A 17,943-nucleotide genomic window follows, 5' to 3' on the forward strand; every position below is an offset into this window, starting at 1 on the left:
AAGACCTGCAAAGTTCTAAAAGCCTTTAACTTAATTTATTATGACAATAAATTTTTCCGTTCATATTTCATATGTTCCCCAACTAACAACAAAGTTTAGCCACTATATATTTTGTTATTTGGTATCAACTTCTTTGAACCTATTTCTCTCTGTATTGGTCTGTTTATTACCATTTTTTGTGTGTGCTTACTTTCTCAGCAGTCTTTGCAACATGATGGATTCTCAATACTCAGAGGAGGTGTCTGAGTCGACTACCAAAACAAGAGGTGCTGGCTTTAGCCCAGAGGAGGATGCTCTTCTTATCAGTGCATGGTTGAACACTAGTATGGATCCAATTACAAGCAATGAGAAAAAGTCTAACACCTTTTGGGGGAATATCACAGATTATTACCATAAATACAAGGACTTTGATTCTGATCGTTCCCAACAGATGTTGAAACAAAGGTGGGGCAAAATACAGAGTATTGTCAACAAATTTTCAGGGTGTGTTGCATCTATAAATAATCTACATGAAAGTGGAAAGACTGAACAAGACAAGGTAATTTTTAATTCATTGCCTCCTTTGATTACATTAGAAAAGCACTGCAATTATAAGAACCTGAAACTCATATACCTTTTTACTGTTTTTCTCTTATACAGATTGCAGATGCAAAGAGTATGTATGAAAAACAAGAGAAGGGGAAAAGGTTCACTCTTGATCATGCTTGGATTCTCTTAAGGCACCAACCAAAATGGAATCAAATAATGCAAGAGCCAAACATAAAGAAAAGTAAGAAAAGATCTAAACCTTCTACAACTAATATCTCATCATCTTCAACTACAAGCACACATATAGATATTGAGGAGGAGATGAACACTTGTAGTTTTGTGACTAGACCACTTGGTATAAAGGCTGAAAAAAGAAAGTTGAAAGAAACTGATCAACTAGTAAAACTTCAAAAGTTACATCTAGAAAAAAAAAAGATGAAAAGAAACTACAAATTATGCAGGAAAAGATTGAAGTTGATAAGGAGAAAGTGCGAATTAGGAAACAAGTGGATGAGAATATAAAGATAGAGATTGAGATGGAAATTATGGATATGGATACATCTACTATGAATCCTCTGCAAATGGAGTATTATTCCAAACTGCAAATGAAAATTTTGCAAGGTGACACTTGAAGACTTTTATCTCCAATTTTCCTTTGAAAAGTTGTAATTGTTGTTTAATTCTTAATTATGTATGAAGTTTCGTTTTGTTATCTAGGGAATGTAATATTTAGAACACAATGTGTTTGTTTGTGTTAAAATGAATGGTGATTTCTTTTCAATGCAGTATGATTAATACAATCTTTAAGTGGTTTTTATTTTGTTGTATCTCATGTCATATTGGTTATAGATTTGCTATAGTGTCGCTGCAGTTTGGACATGGCATACCATAGATCTTTACATTACAAGATCAAAAATAGAGAAAAGAATATATGGTATATATTAAAATAATATTCAAATTAGACATTTCTATTGGAAATTAAGATTAGTTAAAATAACAAATGCTATATGTGTCATGTCAAATGTCAAAATTTAAATTTGACAATAATTTTTAGCATTTCTATTGAAAATGCTCTTAGACTGTGGGTGTAGGATTTTCGAAAAAAAATATAAAATAGTGTTTGATAAAATAACTTATATATAATTTTTTTAATTAAATTCTAAGTATTAGAATGGAATGTTTGGGAAGGACCAAAAAATTCCTCACATAATAAGTCGGTTAATTGATCTTGGCCAATGAGTAAATGCCACATGTCAAGACATAACCATCTTACAAACAAGTGTCCGCCATGTGTCGAAACCCGAAGAATCCCTTTTCTCCAATTGCCACGTATCACAATGAGAGAATCAGCTCCCCACATGCAACACGTTGCTGCAGCCCAACTTCTTGGTGTCCAGGAAAGTGGGAAATCAACCAATGGTTACACGACACGTCACACTCTTATCTAAATTCGATCATATCTTCCGAAAATTGTTAAAAATAACTGCGACTCTAAAACATTATCTGAAAAATATCACGAACTTGTGGCGATGCCTAGTTTCTATTTTTGAAAAGAAAAATAAAATTTAACCAAAATTGAAAAATCAGGATATTACAATAACTTAATGTCTACTAAAACATATCACCAACTATATTGCCGTCGAAAATTAATTCCGGCGACACTAGATTTCGCCTTGCCACTAGGCAACATCGATCATTTGACGAAATAAGAAACTCACCGCCTATCTAGAACAGACAAAGCACATTGAGTGCACCTACCAGGATAAAACCCACGTCTTATTGAAAATAATAAAACATTAACATCTAATAAAAGAAAATAGCATCAAGCTATAAATATAATTGCCTAAATGGGCCTAATACCTTAATCTAGACCCAGCCCAATATGGTCAAGGCCCAGACTAAGGATTCCGTACTTTAGGGTTTTTTGAGAGAGAGCTTCAGCACCCTATATTAATTAAGGAAATTTGACAAATGAACTCCCACCGACTATAATTACACAATTATCTTTATTTGGAAAAACTACTTATATATATATATATATAACATATTAGATAGACAATCTGTTAAAAAAACAAACAAAAAAGAAAATAAAAAACCTAAATAAATTCTCTTATTTATTTTTTAAAATTTCGTTTGTGAAGTTACCAAAACAAACTCATACAACCCAAAATAAAAATTGTGTTTTTCATGTATAAGCAATATGAAGTTGAAACGAAAGTGAAATAGAAAATCATATAAAATTGAATACAGTAGATGAAAATATAATTTTAATGAACGAGAACATCAATTAGACTAGTTAAATCTTAATAAAAAAGCAAAGTAGACTGAGGCTAGTTTTTTATAAAAAGGAAAGAAATAAAATACCAAGGTTTAAAACGGAACGTACCGATGTAACCAAACAACACGGAACGTACCGACCCGGTTCAACAAATTGACCCGCCCGACCCGCATTTCTGAGGTATATATATACGGCTGCTTTCTGGGGTCGAAGAGACAACAAACATGGCTTCCTCCACCAGGGGTCGAAGGAACCGTGAGATCAAACTGCCCAAGGCCGCTGTGCCTCAGGTCAACCAGAAAAAAGATAAGCTTAAAGGTACGCTACGTCCTTTGATTTTCTCAAATCTCGTTCTCAATTTTGAAAGAAAATTGACAACATTGTGTACTGCCCGTACTAATCTCCGCACACAGGTAAGGAGCTTTCGGTTGAAGAACCTCGAGTTCCACCTCCACCATGTAAGATATTCGATTTTTTTTCCTTTCTGTTTTGGCAATTCATCCATGAAACTTAATAGTGAAAAACCTAGGCAGTAATCTCTTTATTCAAAACAAGAAAGAAGAGTTGTACGTGTACCTGGAATCATAGTTTTATTGCCTCTGTAGTCGTATATTGATTCTTCTTCTTCTTGTCTTGTCAAATTATCAACGATGAACAGCTCCCTCCCCCCGCAGAACAGGCATCAAGTCGGCAGAATCCACTTCGGGTATGCTTTATTTATTGTCATTTTAGGGGATCTTCATACTTTGTTCCTATTGTTTTTTGGGACAAGGTATAATGCTGATTCTGTATCATTGTGTGCAGAAGGACCAAACCACACTACGACCAAGGATCCATCTTCAGACAAGGGCATGGCTTCCACAGCCAGGGGTCGAAGGAACCGTAGACGCAAATCGCGCAAGGCCAATGACCATCAAGGTATTGTGTAGAGTACCATCTTTTTATGGAATTCTTGCTTTTCTTTATTGACAAACCTGGATGTTATCTGTTACTTACTGTTCTGATGCTCAAATAATTACTGATTAACAGATAAGCCACACCCCCATGGGTATGCTACTTCTTGTTTTAGAGGATCTATTTCGTTCCCATTGTTTTTTGTAGCAAAGTATAATGTTTATATTATACCATGCAAGTTCTGAGATGTACTTTTCAATCATTGTCTGCAGAAGGACCTATTCACACCAAGGAGGAGGAATATTCTTCTTCCGACGAATGTATACTTTACATTAATTCCACATTTTCTGAGCCAAAATCTACTTCCAATTAAAATGTTTATAATATAAAAAGTAAGTTCTGGAACAAACTTGCTGAAATGTTGCAGATTTGGTTTATCGACCGATTCCAAAGGGGTGTCTTCATTTAGATGTATTGAGACCAAGTGTATTCCACCTACTTTATGATGGTATCATTGGTATGGCTCTCTTTTTGTTTGCAAGTTATCATAGGTTTGCTTGTTTACTGTTTATAGTACGTAATACCTGGACAGACAACTTAGAAGGAGTTTACTTCTCCACTCAAGCAGTTATTTTTGCTCTCTGTGTGATGCATGAATGATGTACACTCCAAGAGTTCAAGTATATCATTTTTTATGGAATCACTGATTTTATTGCGGTGCAGCTACTCATTTATCAAACACTCATCTTATTGGTCTTCTTATGGTTTCACTCAGTGTCATATGGTACATTGTCACTTATGTATTTCCCTTGTTTGTTTGTTTTCCTGAAGCGGATGCGAAGAAAGCCAATAGTGACACCATCGACCAGGAAGCTGAGGGTAAGCTTTATACATATACTTTTCTAAGGTTTGCTAAGAATGTTACCTGTGGTATCACTCAGTGTCATATGGTACATGGTGACTTATGTATTTCCCTTGTTTGTTTTTTTTTCCTGAAGCAAATGTGGAGAAATCCAACAGTGGAACCATCGAACAGGAAGCTTTGGGTAAGCTTTATACATATACTTTTCTAAGGTTTGCTAAGAATATTACATGTGGGTTTCCATGGATTAGTTGTGTTGAAAAACTTTTTGTAGGTTTTACTTGGGTATTTGGTCAAGTTAATTTGCTTGGAAACCTCACCAGCCCTTGACCAGCATACTTAATTTGTTTTTTTTTTACAGTTTACTTATAACTCTGCAGCCTACCATTATGCATAGTAAAATTGTTATCGAGGCAACTCCTTCCCTGCCCATCCTTGTGGCCCGATATACATACAACCTCTGCATTTGCAATTACTCTTTGGAGTTTGTTAGTCAATCTGCTATGCTTGTATCTTTTGTTTTTGATACTGGATTAGGTGGAATTTCCTTGGCTTGTTTTTTGAAGTAAAAGCAAGTGTTAATATTTGTTTGTGCACATGCATAACTGACTTTGAGTTTTTTTTTAATTATTTTGTTTTAATATTACTTGGGGGGGGGGGGGGACTCTACAAATTTGGAGAGTTTCATATTGTTATTATTATTTTTGTGGTAGTTAAGCGGCAATTTTTTCGGAATCCAATACCGTCGGATGACTCGTCAGATACAGGCTCAGGTATGCTTTCTGATATTTATTTCACCTCGGATGGGCTTACATGAGTTCCCAAATGTGCACCATGTCAATGTGAGTTCATTTTCTGATGTCTTGCATCTTTGCAGATGGAGAAGAGCCTTCTAATCCGAATATGTACTGTTATATCTGAAGATCTTTAGCTTGTGATATTCATGGATGCTGCATGTTCTTTGAGAAAAGCTACTTCTATCTTTTTCTTTTGGCCATATTTCCATCCTAGATGTAGCTTGTGATATATCCATGAAAGGCTAGTGCATTGAGAAAATTGATATTTGTCTAAATTTATTACCAAGTGGATGTTTAAATCATACATCTCACATTTGAACCTAATGTAATAGTAAGCACTTCAAGCGAACAAGCCATTACTACCCCAAGCAGTGATTTTGTTATCTCTAGTCTTTACTGGACAGAGAATCTGGAAGACATTGTTACCCCAATCTGGAAATGAAAAAAAGCATTTTGATTAGACATGAAGATCACGACGAGGAACCAAATTAATTAACAATATTTTTTTTTGGCATAAATTGTGTTTTTGACAATGTTTTAAATATCCCGATATATTTTCGATATATTTCCGATAATAATGAAACGATACGATAAGTTGTGTATTGGTCTATTATATCGGTTAATTCGAAAAATCAATTCCAATGACGATATATCGTGTTAAATCCGATATATCGGTGCATTTTCAATTTATTTTTTAAAACTACGTCGTTTTGAAAAAATAATTTAAAGAAAATGAAAGTTTCATCGATAACATTCGATGACAAGAGAGTTTATGATAAATGATCACCTTTATTTTTATTAGTTAATACTTTTTATATATTTTAATTGTCTAAACAATCAAATAATTTTTTATGAAGTTTATTTAGTACATTTACTTCTATAAATGTTGATTTCTCAAGTTTATTTGGGAATATTTTGATGTATATGTTTATAAATATGTTAAATTTAATTAAAAATTAGCAAAACCGATAAATCCGATATATCTCGATATATCTCCATTATATCTTTATTATACAAAACCGATACGATGTCGATAACCGTTATTTAAACCATTGATTTTTAATAGTATGACGAGCTGTTTCAGTGTTTACTAACGAATTTACTTTCATATCAAAGTTTCATCACATTCAACATACTCCTAGTTAATGACATTTATAAACCCTAAGATCTGCAGAATTATTGTGTTTATTAATAAAGATTATAATAAAAGCCTGAATTAATTAGTAGATTTGCATTGAAACGAGTTGTTTACATAAAAGCCACATGTCGATTTTATATTGGTAAGGTAGACCAAATGTCAAGATGACATGGTTCTACGGTTGTATAAACAAATTTCTCGACATAATAGGAGAAAATTTTCAATACTTTCGGAAGACCACGTGGTAATGTCTAGTGGTACTATTCACTTGTTATATTTTTACACGTGGATTTATTACACCAAAATTATAATTTTATATATTTTTATTATTTGTAAAATAACCTTCATGTGTATTGATGATTTTAAACTAGAATTTCGGGTTTAGAGTTTAGAATTTAAAATTTAGGTTTTAGGGTATATGGCTTTAGAGTTTAGGGTATAAGAGTGTGAGGTGTAGGATTTTAGAAAAAAACAAAAAATAGTGTTTGATAAAATAATTATATATGATTTTTTTAAATTAAATTCCAAGTGTTAAATGGTAATTACAAGAGAATGCCTCGTTTCCGGACCTAAAAATTTCTCACATAATAGGTCGGTTAATTGATCTTGGCGAATGAGTAAATGCCACATGTCAAGACATAACCATCTTACTAACAAGTGTCCGCCATGTGTCGAAATCAGAAAAACCGTTTCTCCAATTGCCACGTGTCACAATGCAAGAATCAGCTCCCCACATGCAACACGTTGCTGCAGCCCAACTTCTTGGTGTCCAAGAAAGTGGGAAATTGACCAATGTTACACGACACGTCACACTCTTATCTAAATTCGATCATATCTTCCGAAAATTGTTAAGAATATCTGCGACTCTAAAAAATTATCTGAAAAATACGACGAATTTGTGGCGACGCCTAATTTCTATTTTTGAGAAGAAAAATAAAATTTAATCAACGTTGAAAAACCAAAATGTTATAATAACTTAATGTCTACTAAAACAGATCTCAAATTATATTGCCGTCGAAAACTAATTCCGGCGACACTAGATTTCACCCTGTCATTAGGCAACATCGACCATTTGATGAAGTAAAGAACTCACCGCATACCTAGAACAGACAAAGCACATTGAGTACACCTACTAGGATAAAACCCACATCTTATTGAAAACAATAAAACATTAACATCTAATAGAAGAAAATAGCATAAAGCTATAAATATAATTGCCTAAATGGGCTTAATACCTTAATCTAGACCCATCCCAATATGGTCCGGGCCCAGACTAAGGAGAGAAAGGAGATCTCCATCGGCGGCCAGGCCATAATCGTCGTAAAACCACCTTGACTGAACCACCATACCGCCACCTCACGCCACCAAGCCTGCACCAGAACATAGCACCAGAACAAACATGGCTTGCTCCACCCGGGCTCGAAGGAACCGTGAGATCAAACTGCCCAAGGCCGCTGTGCCTCAGTTCAACCAGAAAAAAGATAAGCTTAAATGTACGCGTCCTTTGATTTTCTGAAATCTCGTTCTCAATTTTGACAGAAAATTGACAATATTATGTACTGCCCATACTAATCTCCGCACGCAGGTAAGGAGCTTTCGGTTGAAGAACCTCGAGTTCCACCTCCACCATGTAAGATATTCGATCTTTTTTTCCTTTCTTTTTTGGTAATTCATCCATGAAACTTAAAAGTGAAGCAGTAATCTCTTTATTCAAAACAAGAAAGAGAGTTGTACGTGTACCTGGAATCATAGTTTTATTGCCTCTGTAGTCTTATATTGATTCTTCTTCTTCTTGTCTTGTCAAATTATCAACGATGAACAGCTCCCTTCCCCCGCAGAACAGGCATCAAGTCGGCAGAACCCACTTCGGGTATGCTTTATTTATTCTTGTTTTAGGGGATCTTCATACTTTGTTCCTATTGTTTTCGGGACAAGGTATAATGTTGATTCTATATCATTGTGTGCAGAAGGACCAAACCCCACTAAGACCAAGGATCCATCTTCAGACAAGGGCATGGCTTCCACAGCCAAGGGTCGAAGGAACCGTAGACGCAAATCGCGCAAGGCCAATGACCATCAAGGTATTGTGTAGAGTACCATCTTTTTATGGAATTCTTGCTTTTCTTTATTGACAAACCTGGATGTTATCTGTTACTTACTGTTCTGATGCTCAAATAATTACTGATTAACAGATAAGCCACACCCCCATGGGTATGCTACTTCTTGTTTTAGAGGATCTATTTCGATCCCATTGTTTTTTGTAGCAAAGTATAATGTTTATATTATACCATGCAAGTTCTGAGATGTACTTTTTTCAATCATTGTCTGCAGAAGGACCTATTCACACCAAGGAGGAGGAATATTCTTCTTCCGACGAATGTATGCTCTACATTAATTCCACATTTTCTGAACCAAAATCTGCTTCCAATTTAAATGTTTATAATATAAAAATTAAGTTCTGGAACAAACTTGCTGAAATGTTGCAGATTTGGTTTATCGACCGATTCCAAAGGGGTGGCTCCATTTAGATGTATTGAGACCAAGTAGACCAACTTTTCCCCACCTTTGTCCCTTTAATGGTATATATGGCTCTCTTTTTGTTTGCAAGTTATCATAGGTTTGCTTGTTTACTGTTTATAGTACGTAATACCTGGACAGACAACTTAGAAGGAGTTGGCTTCTCCACTCAAGCAGTTCTTTTTGCTCTCTGTGTGATGCATAAATGATGTATACTTCAAGAGTTCAAGTATATCACTTTTTATGGAATCACTGATTTTATTGCGGTGCAGCTACTCATTTATCAAACACTCATCTTATTGGTCTTCTTATGGTATCACTCACTGTCATATGGTACATGGTCACATATTTCCCTTGTTTGTTTGTTTTTTCCCTGAAGCAGGTTCGAAGAAAGCCAACAGTGACACCATTGACCAGGAAGCTGAGGGTAAGCTTTATACATATACTTTTCTAAGGTTTGCTAAGAATATTACCTGTGGCCTGTGGGTTTCCATGGATTCTTTGTGTTGAAGAACTTTTTGTAGTTTTTGCTTGGGTATTTGGTCAAGTTACTGATGTAAACCAAGTAATATATCTTAGCATTAAGTGTATAGGGACACTTAAGGCTAAGGAAAGATTACTCCACTCACCGTTGGGTCTAGATTTCTAAAGGGAAACCAGGACAAGCCTTGAAATAACTCGATCTGAAAATACTTCAATGAATCTTGCTCCAAAACTGAATACAAGTCTGGCCTTAACCCCTCTTTTAAAATCTTCATACATTACCTAGAGTTGGCTTCTCCACTCAAGCAGTTCATTTTGCTCTCTGTGTGATGCATAAATGCTGTACACTTCAAGAGTTCAAGTTTATCACTTTTTATGGAATCACTGATTTTATTGCTGTGCAGCTACTCATCTATCAAACACATCTTATTGGTCTTCTTATGGTATCACTCACTGTCATAATTCCCTTGTTTGTTTGTTTTTTCCCTGAAGCAGTTGCGAAGAAAGCCAACAGTGACACCATTGACCAGGAAGCTCAGGGTAAGCTTTATACATATACTTTTCTAAGGTTTGCTAAGAATATTACCTGTTACCTGTGGGTTTCCATGGATTCTTTGTGTTGAAGAACTTTTTGTAGTTTTTGCTTGGGTATTTGGTCAAGTTGCTTATGTAAACCAAGTAATATATCTTAGCATTAAGGCCATGTTTGTTTCACAGATTTGAGGAAGTAGGAAAGGAAGTTTGTTCATTTCCTTTGTTTGGTAACCACAAACTTTGGAAGTGATTTCCTAATACAAGGGAAAATAAGGGGGAAGTTGGTTCCACTCATAACCCCAAGGAACTAACTTCCTTCCTAAATTCCTTGCATTTATTACTCATACCATATTATTTTATTCTATGAATTACAAGTTTTTTCACATTTTTTCTACGAACTTCCCTTTTGTCACCAAACACTAGAAATGAAAGTTCAATTCCTACTCAAGTTCCCTTCCCATGGGAATTCCAAAGGAACTACTTTCCTTTCCGGATACCAAACGAGACCTAAGTGTATAGAGACACTTAAGGCTAAGGAAAGATTACTCCACTCACCGTTGGAGTCTAGATTTCTAAAGGGAAACCAGGACAAGCCTTGAAATAACTCGATCTGAAAATACTTCAATGAATCTTGCTCCAAAACTGAATACAAGTCTGGCCTTAACCCCTCTTTTAAAATCTTCATACATTACCTAGAGTTTTAAAATCTTCATACATTAAATGCCTAACAGCTAGCAAACAACTACAACTCTTAAACTCTCTAAACAGCATTTAATAAAAATAACAACTCTTAAGGACTATTAATTACTGCATCAGTTACAGTATGAACAATTGGTTTCTGAAGGAAACCTCACCAGTCCTTGACCAGCATACTTAATTTGGTTTTTTTACAGTTTACATATAACTCTGCAGCCTACCATTTTGCATCGTAAAATTGTTATCAAGGCAACTCCTTCCCTGCCCATTTTACATATAAATTTGAAGAGTTTCATATTGATATTATTATTTTTGTAGTAGATTGTCCTAGCCGCTTTTTTCGGAATCCATTACCGGCGGATGTCTCATCAGATTCAGGCTCTGGTATGCTTTCTGATATTTATTTCACCTCGGATGGGCATACATGAGTTCCCAAATGTGCACCATGTGAATGGACATGCTGTAATTTTCACCTTTAAAATTTTTTTTTGGACAAAAGTCGGTTAATTTTCTGATGTCTTGCATCTTTGCAGAACTAGAAGAGCCTTCTGATCCGAATGTGTACTATTATCTCTGAAGATCTTTAGCTTGTGATATTCATGGATGCTGTATGTTCTTTGAGAAATGCTACTTCGATCTTTTTCTGATGGCCATATTTCTATCCTAGATGTAGCTTGTGATATATCCATGAAAAGGCTGGTGCAATGTGAGAATTGATATTTGTCTAAATTTATTACTAAGTGAATGTTTAAATCATACATCTCAAATTTGAACCTAATGTGAGAGTAAGCACTTCAAGCGAACAAGACATTACTACCCCAAGCAGTGATTTTGTTATCTTTACTGGGCAGAGAATCCGGAAGTAGTGATTTTGTTGTCTTTACTAGACAGAGGATCTGGAAGACATTACACTAATCTGGAAATGAAAAAAAAAAAAAAGCATTTTGATTAGACATGAAGAACACGACAAGGAGGAACCAAATTGATTAAGAATATTTTTTAGGCATAAATTGTGTTTTGGGTAGTATGACGAGCTGTTTCAGTGTTCAGTGTTTACTAACGAATTGACTTTCGGCCAATTCTGGAAAGCGCCTTCACTCGGAGAGCCTAGGCATTTTTTTCAGACATGTCAAATAGCAATAGGGTCACAGTACTGGGTCCCTTTGTGTCCGTTAAATGGGTCTCTGTTAAGAAAAAAAAAATTTGGAGGTGTGCACATGACTCAGTTAATTGAATGGGAGAAATCTTCTTCTTCCTACTGAGAGTTAAACACACAGCTCTACATTCTACAATTTCCAGAATCCATCATTTCATCCCATAAAGAACCCATCAAATAGCATCTTTTACACATTGGTCTCACAAGACTAATATAATCACAGCCTCCATTTCGTCCAACCCAAACCTAGCAGGAGCCAGAACCTGAAACAAAACACAATCCAAAAAAAAAAAAATATTGAAAACCAAATTTGTTGGATTAATCTGGCAGCTAAGTTGCAGAGGTGAACACATAGTACAATATGCAATTCGATGACGCAGTTACGACAAATAGGATTAGCATGTAAGTCGAAGGAATTAAAGAGGAAGTGTGCTTTCCAATTAAAGAAGGTTGTCACGCTTTGATTCCATTAATAAATCTGTATAATGGATATAAAAATATGGGGAATCGGAGATGGACCAAATTAGAGGCGGATCTTAGATTCTTAGCAGAAGAGTTTGTGAATTGCAATGAGAAAGAGGAGGTGGAGGTTCGATCCTAAAAATTGGAATAAAAGTTGAGCAGGGTTTTCAAGAAAATGAATTAGTCTTACCAAGAAGATGATTAAATGGTTGGGCGGAGCCTTGATTCCTCATTGGAATATGTTAAAACTCGAACAAACAGTGTTTCTCGTCGTAATGGTAAGCTGGACTGGACGCTCATCTTTCTGGTACGGATAACGAGGCCGGTATCACCTTTTGAGTCTTTGACCAACGAAACCCACGTGAAAACAGCAGCCAGTGAAAAATCAAACTTTTCACCATACCTACTGTTCCGCTAACGCCGTCTATAAATATTGTTGGGCTCCTGGAGCAAAGGCGCATTCCAAAATGCTCCTTGACTTTCATATCAAATTTTCAGCATATTCAACATATTCGTAGGTTAATGACATTTATAAACGCTAATTTTGATTGAACCCAATAAACTTGAAGAATCAACATTTCTCTTTTGAGAAATGGAAGTCATATTAGAATAAGGTAAAATACGATATAAGTATATAATATGAACACATTCCAGCTTTACGGGTTACGATATAAATGAAATATGCAGAATAAACAAAAACCTATAAATTAGGTTTCTGACCATTTATATGTCGAATCTCTGGGTATATGCACCAAAAACTTGAACAAACCTGTTAGCAATGCTAACTTATTTGCCTTCAGAAGGAAATGATTAAGCAGAAGTCACACTCCCATCAATGGTGTCCTTAGCAGAGTCTGCAATCTCCTCTTCAACTGACTTGGGCTAAGAACTAGCAGGCCTATCATCCATCACCAATCTCCCATCACGGGTGTTCTTAGAAGAGTCAGAAACCTCCTCTTCAATTGACTTCGGTTGAGAACTAGTAGGCCCATCATCCATCACTAATTCTTCTTCGGGCCAAATTTCTTCCTCGGGGCCCCCTTCAGCCCAGCTTGAGTAGAGCCCTCCCCAACCACCTTGGGCTTATTAATCGAGCCCTTGGGCCTGCCCACTTTCCCCTTCTTGTTGGGTGAGATGGCCAAAAGCCAATCCTGGTGAGGAAGATCGAACTCGGCCCGGAAAGGGAGCTCTAACTCTGCCGCTTCCTCCACCAGTCCAAACTCTAGCTGGGTACCTCTTTAGCATCGCCACCACCTCCATCTCAGCAACTCTCTTCCTACTCACCACTAACTCCAACCTTGTAGACTCCACAACCGGCGGAGACACCGCGGCCACCACGACCGTTGGACCAAACTTCCCTACCAACTCAATGGTCGTCACCCCAGGAATCGAGAACATCATCTAATGCATGCATGTTGCCGACCCAGAAGAAGAGGCTCCGAAAGAACTCAGACCCAACCAAGCCCAACATAAGGGTTAGGGGTTTTAAAAGGATGCAGCATCGTCGAAGACTCCACCCTCACAACCCCAGCCTCTGAGACATTAGGGGGACCAGGGCACTTCTCACTGGCGTGCTCCATCAACCCACAAGTATGACAAAACTCCAACGCATGATTATATTTGAACGTAAGCATCGCAGGAACCCTAGCCGACCCAAACTCAAACCTCATCGGGGGAAACACTTGCTAGATTGCCTCTATAAGATCAGTTGGTGAAAAACTTTCACCCTTGCCCTAGTCCCTTTCCAGATCTCCTTCTTAAAAAGCTCCTCAATTTTACCTAGGGTTTCACCAACCAATGCCACCACACCCTCCGTCATCAGAGCAGGAGGAAGCCCATAAATCTCCACGGTCACCGGAAACCCCAAGATCGGCATCAAGGCTAGATCCGTTAGACCATTGTACGCCGCCGAGACAAAGAGAGCCCTATTATAGAACCAAGGGCCGTTTGAAACCACCTCATCCCTCTCCTCCATCTTCGTGAAACGCAACACAAACCTATCACCATGGGCGCACATCTGCAAACGATTCTTCTACCAATCAACCTCTCCACTGCCAAAGGGTCATGAGAGATAGCCGCATCACCGGCCTCACCAACAAAGACCATTGTGCCCTTCTCCTTGATAGCAAGAGTGGCAGCAAAACAGAAAGAGAGACTGTGAGACATGATCGTTGACTTGTGGGTGCTAAGCAAACGAGAAAAGTCTAGAGAGAAAACCCTAGAGCTAGACGGCGTTGCTTCTTTATATATATATATATAGTCTATTTCCAGAGTGAACATTCATTCTGAAATTACAGAGTGAAGTTCCAATTTTGACACACTTTTCAGTCAAATTTTTTCATCACAAATGATTCAATATTTAGATATGCTATTTAAGATCATCTCTACAAAGTTTCATCCAATTTAATAATGATTTAAGCTTTCAAAATATATATTTACACGAACAGTGCACGTTGAATAGTTTTAATTTGTTCATTGATTTAATCTAATTTCAATACATTAACAATAACCGAATTGAATGAAATTTTGTAGAGATGATCTTTAATAGCATACCTAAATATTAAATCATTTGTGATGAAAACATTTGACAGAAAAGTGTGCCAAAATTGGAACGTCACTATTTAATTTCAGAATGAAAGTTCAATTTGGATAGGACTGTATATATATAGCTCATATCCAGCGTGAAGCTTCACTTTGAAATTACATAGTGAAGTTTTTATTTTGACACACTTTTCGATCAAATTTTTTCATCACAAATGATTTAATATTTAGTAGGTTCCGTTGGCTAAGGTGTGGAGGCGATGAGTGACAATAGCCTGAATCTAGCTTGGGGCGAGAGTCCAATTTCCTTTTTGTTGGGCATTTGGTGTAGCTTGAAGGGTTTGCCGGATGGATGGAGGTGGTGGTGGCGACAAAGTGCAAGGCAACGTTAATTAAGCTTGTTGGAGTGAGCTTAGTTCTTGAGTATTAGGATTAGGGTTCGGGGATGCCTTGACAGCTGCGGTTCCTTCGGTGGATGACTCTACTACCATGTAGGAGGGTGGGAGTTTGTAATAAGTTAGATCTAGTATAACAATTCTTTTTTGCATTGGTCATTTGTCTCATTCTAAGGCTTTTTGATATTGAGATAGCTTGAGTACTTGGTCTTTGACTTAATTTGTTAGGTTGTTTCACACAATTCAATTTTGTCGTAGCGCAAGGGTGTCTTGTGCTTATGGGAATATAACATTTTCATGATTAATGGAATTGCTTCCATTTTGGATTTAAAAAAGAAACAAAAAAAGAGTTATAAGTCTTGAGTCCGGGAGCAACTACAGTGTCCCTGTAAGCACATAAAGTTAGAGGTGTGCATTTCTTATCGGAAATGCAGTACCGCACCGATTTTAACTGGATAATGAACTGCATCACTTTATGCGGACTGGATTAAGATCGTGAAAATGTCAAACCACATATAAATGGACTTGATTAGGATTATACATTTTTCAAACTGGATAAAAACTAAACCACACCGGTTTAAAAGAAATAATTATTTTTATAATTTATTTAATAATAACATGGTAATATAGTAATACACTAATACCCTAATAGTAACAAAACCTTATCTCTAAATCTCTAAGCCACAAGATTGCCAAGATCTATTCTAAATTGACTAAAGTATATCTTTTTCTATCACTTCGTTTTTCTTTCTCTCTATGCTTTTTTTATATTTTAGTATATTTTAAGACTTAAGAGATATTATTATGCAGTATTATTCAAAGATTTGTGTTTTCAAAACTTGATTAGTATTTTAGTTTATAATATTATTCGGAGACTTGATGTTCTTATTTATTTCAATTTTTTGATATGTGGAAACAAGCAGTTTATCTGAAACCGTATCAGAAATGTGGTTTACCCGAATAAACGGTTTGATTAAACCGGATAGTAGATATGGTTTGCAAAATCGCCGAACCATTTAAACTGGATTGGATATAGTTACCCCCAAGCTGCACCAAACCGTGCACACACGTACATAAATTGATATATATATATATATATATATATATATAGTCCCTATCCAGAGTGAAGCTTCACTCTGAAATTTCAGAGTGAAGTTCCAATTTTGGAACACTTTTCGGTCAAATTTTTTCAGCATAAGCGATTCAATATTTAGGTATGCTATTCAAGATCATCTCTACAAAATTTCATCTAATTCGGACATCGTTAAAGTATTGAAATTAGATTAAATCAATGAATGAATTAAAACTGTTCAACGTGAACCGTTCGTGTAAATCTCAATTTTGAAAGCTTAAATCATTATCAAATTGGATGAAACTTTATAGAGATGATCTTGAATAACATATCTAAATATTGAATCTCTTATGGTGAAAAAATTTGGCAGATCTAAATAACATATCTAAATATCTATAGTTTTTGAGGTGTAAAGATTAAAGTCCAATGCCCACTATCATAGTTATTAGTCTGAATAATTTTGATATCTGATGGATATATATAAACACACACTTATAGCCTCAAAATCAAACTGAATGGTATATCCGCATATATAATAGGACCAGAAATACTATCAGTCATCAGTATAAAGCCAAAGTACCATCAGTTTGAGTAAAACTTATTTTCTATATAACCACTGGCAACTGGTAAACTTAACATTAGCTTGAGTACGTTATACAAAAGTGGCTGAACAACTTACATCAACAAGACAACAACATATCTTGTAAACTCTGGATGCCTCTAGGCTTCTGTCTATAAATTTCTTTTTCCATAAAAAAAAAAAAACAAGACAACATACATATCGACTCCACATCAACTCAATCATTGCCAACCATGAAATGACGAAATGAGTCAATAATGTATATCATTATGTAAAGAGTTCATTCTTTCACAAGTGAATCGAACTCCAAAACTAATAGAGCTAAAGGTCTACTATACATTGGATTAAGAAATATATTCTGCATATTTCACCACATATAAAGTAACACGTACGTTATATCAGTAAGCAGTCCCACTCGTGCTCTTTGATCACATACAATTTTTCACACAGTGTTCATGAATTCATGTACATTTATTAGTAGACTTGATAGTTGCTACTATTTGAACGTATAAAGCTAAGAAATATTGTAATGGTTGGTGTGCGATTCTTTATAATTCCAACATCAGAGATCTGAAGCACTACACGAAATCGACTTTGCAAACTTAACTCCGGATTGCCCTGGGCAACCAACCAAAGAGCTAGAGATATCCATATATGCATGGCACCCATTACCACTATTCTCTTCTTCTTTCTTACCCCGAATTTGTATTCTGTTGAACCCGGTTTGGTCACCCACATTCCAAACTCTCAGACAAGGAATTCCACTTCGCCCCTCTCCCTTGGTTTCTGACTTTCTGGTTTTGTATACCCTCATCTTGCAAGCCTTATGTAGTGTTTGGTAGCTCCATCCATGCTAGCTCAAAGTTCTACATCATTAGAAAGTGATGAAACACATGGTTCTTTGATCACTTTTGGGGCAGCTCAATTATGGTTTTCATAATTGTAGTCTGCATGTGTTACCTGTATTTGAGCACTCATGAAACTTACATTCCCCACTAGGAGGTTGATAG

The 17,943-nt window shown here is 36.1% G+C and overlaps 2 protein-coding genes across 2 annotated transcripts; both read left to right on the forward strand.

Annotated features, from left to right (window-relative positions):
- Positions 1-3,030: 3,030 nt before the first annotated feature.
- On the forward strand, positions 3,031-5,693 carry LOC126802835 (uncharacterized). Its single transcript, XM_050530545.1, has 10 exons — positions 3,031-3,124; positions 3,220-3,264; positions 3,465-3,512; positions 3,611-3,724; positions 3,973-4,020; positions 4,128-4,217; positions 4,532-4,579; positions 4,699-4,746; positions 5,276-5,335; positions 5,440-5,693. The coding sequence occupies exons 1-10, from the start codon at positions 3,031-3,033 to the stop codon at positions 5,481-5,483; spliced, it is 639 nt and encodes a 212-aa protein (XP_050386502.1). The 3' UTR covers positions 5,484-5,693.
- Positions 5,694-7,819: 2,126 nt separating this feature from the next.
- Positions 7,820-11,524, forward strand: LOC126802834 (uncharacterized). The gene is made up of 10 exons (XM_050530544.1): positions 7,820-7,990; positions 8,083-8,127; positions 8,320-8,367; positions 8,465-8,578; positions 8,829-8,876; positions 8,984-9,076; positions 9,394-9,441; positions 9,993-10,037; positions 11,046-11,111; positions 11,261-11,524. Exons 1-10 carry the CDS (start codon positions 7,897-7,899, stop codon positions 11,302-11,304), a joined length of 645 nt encoding a protein of 214 aa, XP_050386501.1. The 5' UTR covers positions 7,820-7,896; the 3' UTR covers positions 11,305-11,524.
- The last annotated feature ends 6,419 nt before the right edge of the window (positions 11,525-17,943 follow it).

The sequence above is a fragment of the Argentina anserina genome, chromosome 7, assembly GCF_933775445.1.
Source record: "Argentina anserina chromosome 7, drPotAnse1.1, whole genome shotgun sequence".
NCBI classification, from domain to species: Eukaryota; Viridiplantae; Streptophyta; class Magnoliopsida; order Rosales; family Rosaceae; genus Argentina; species Argentina anserina.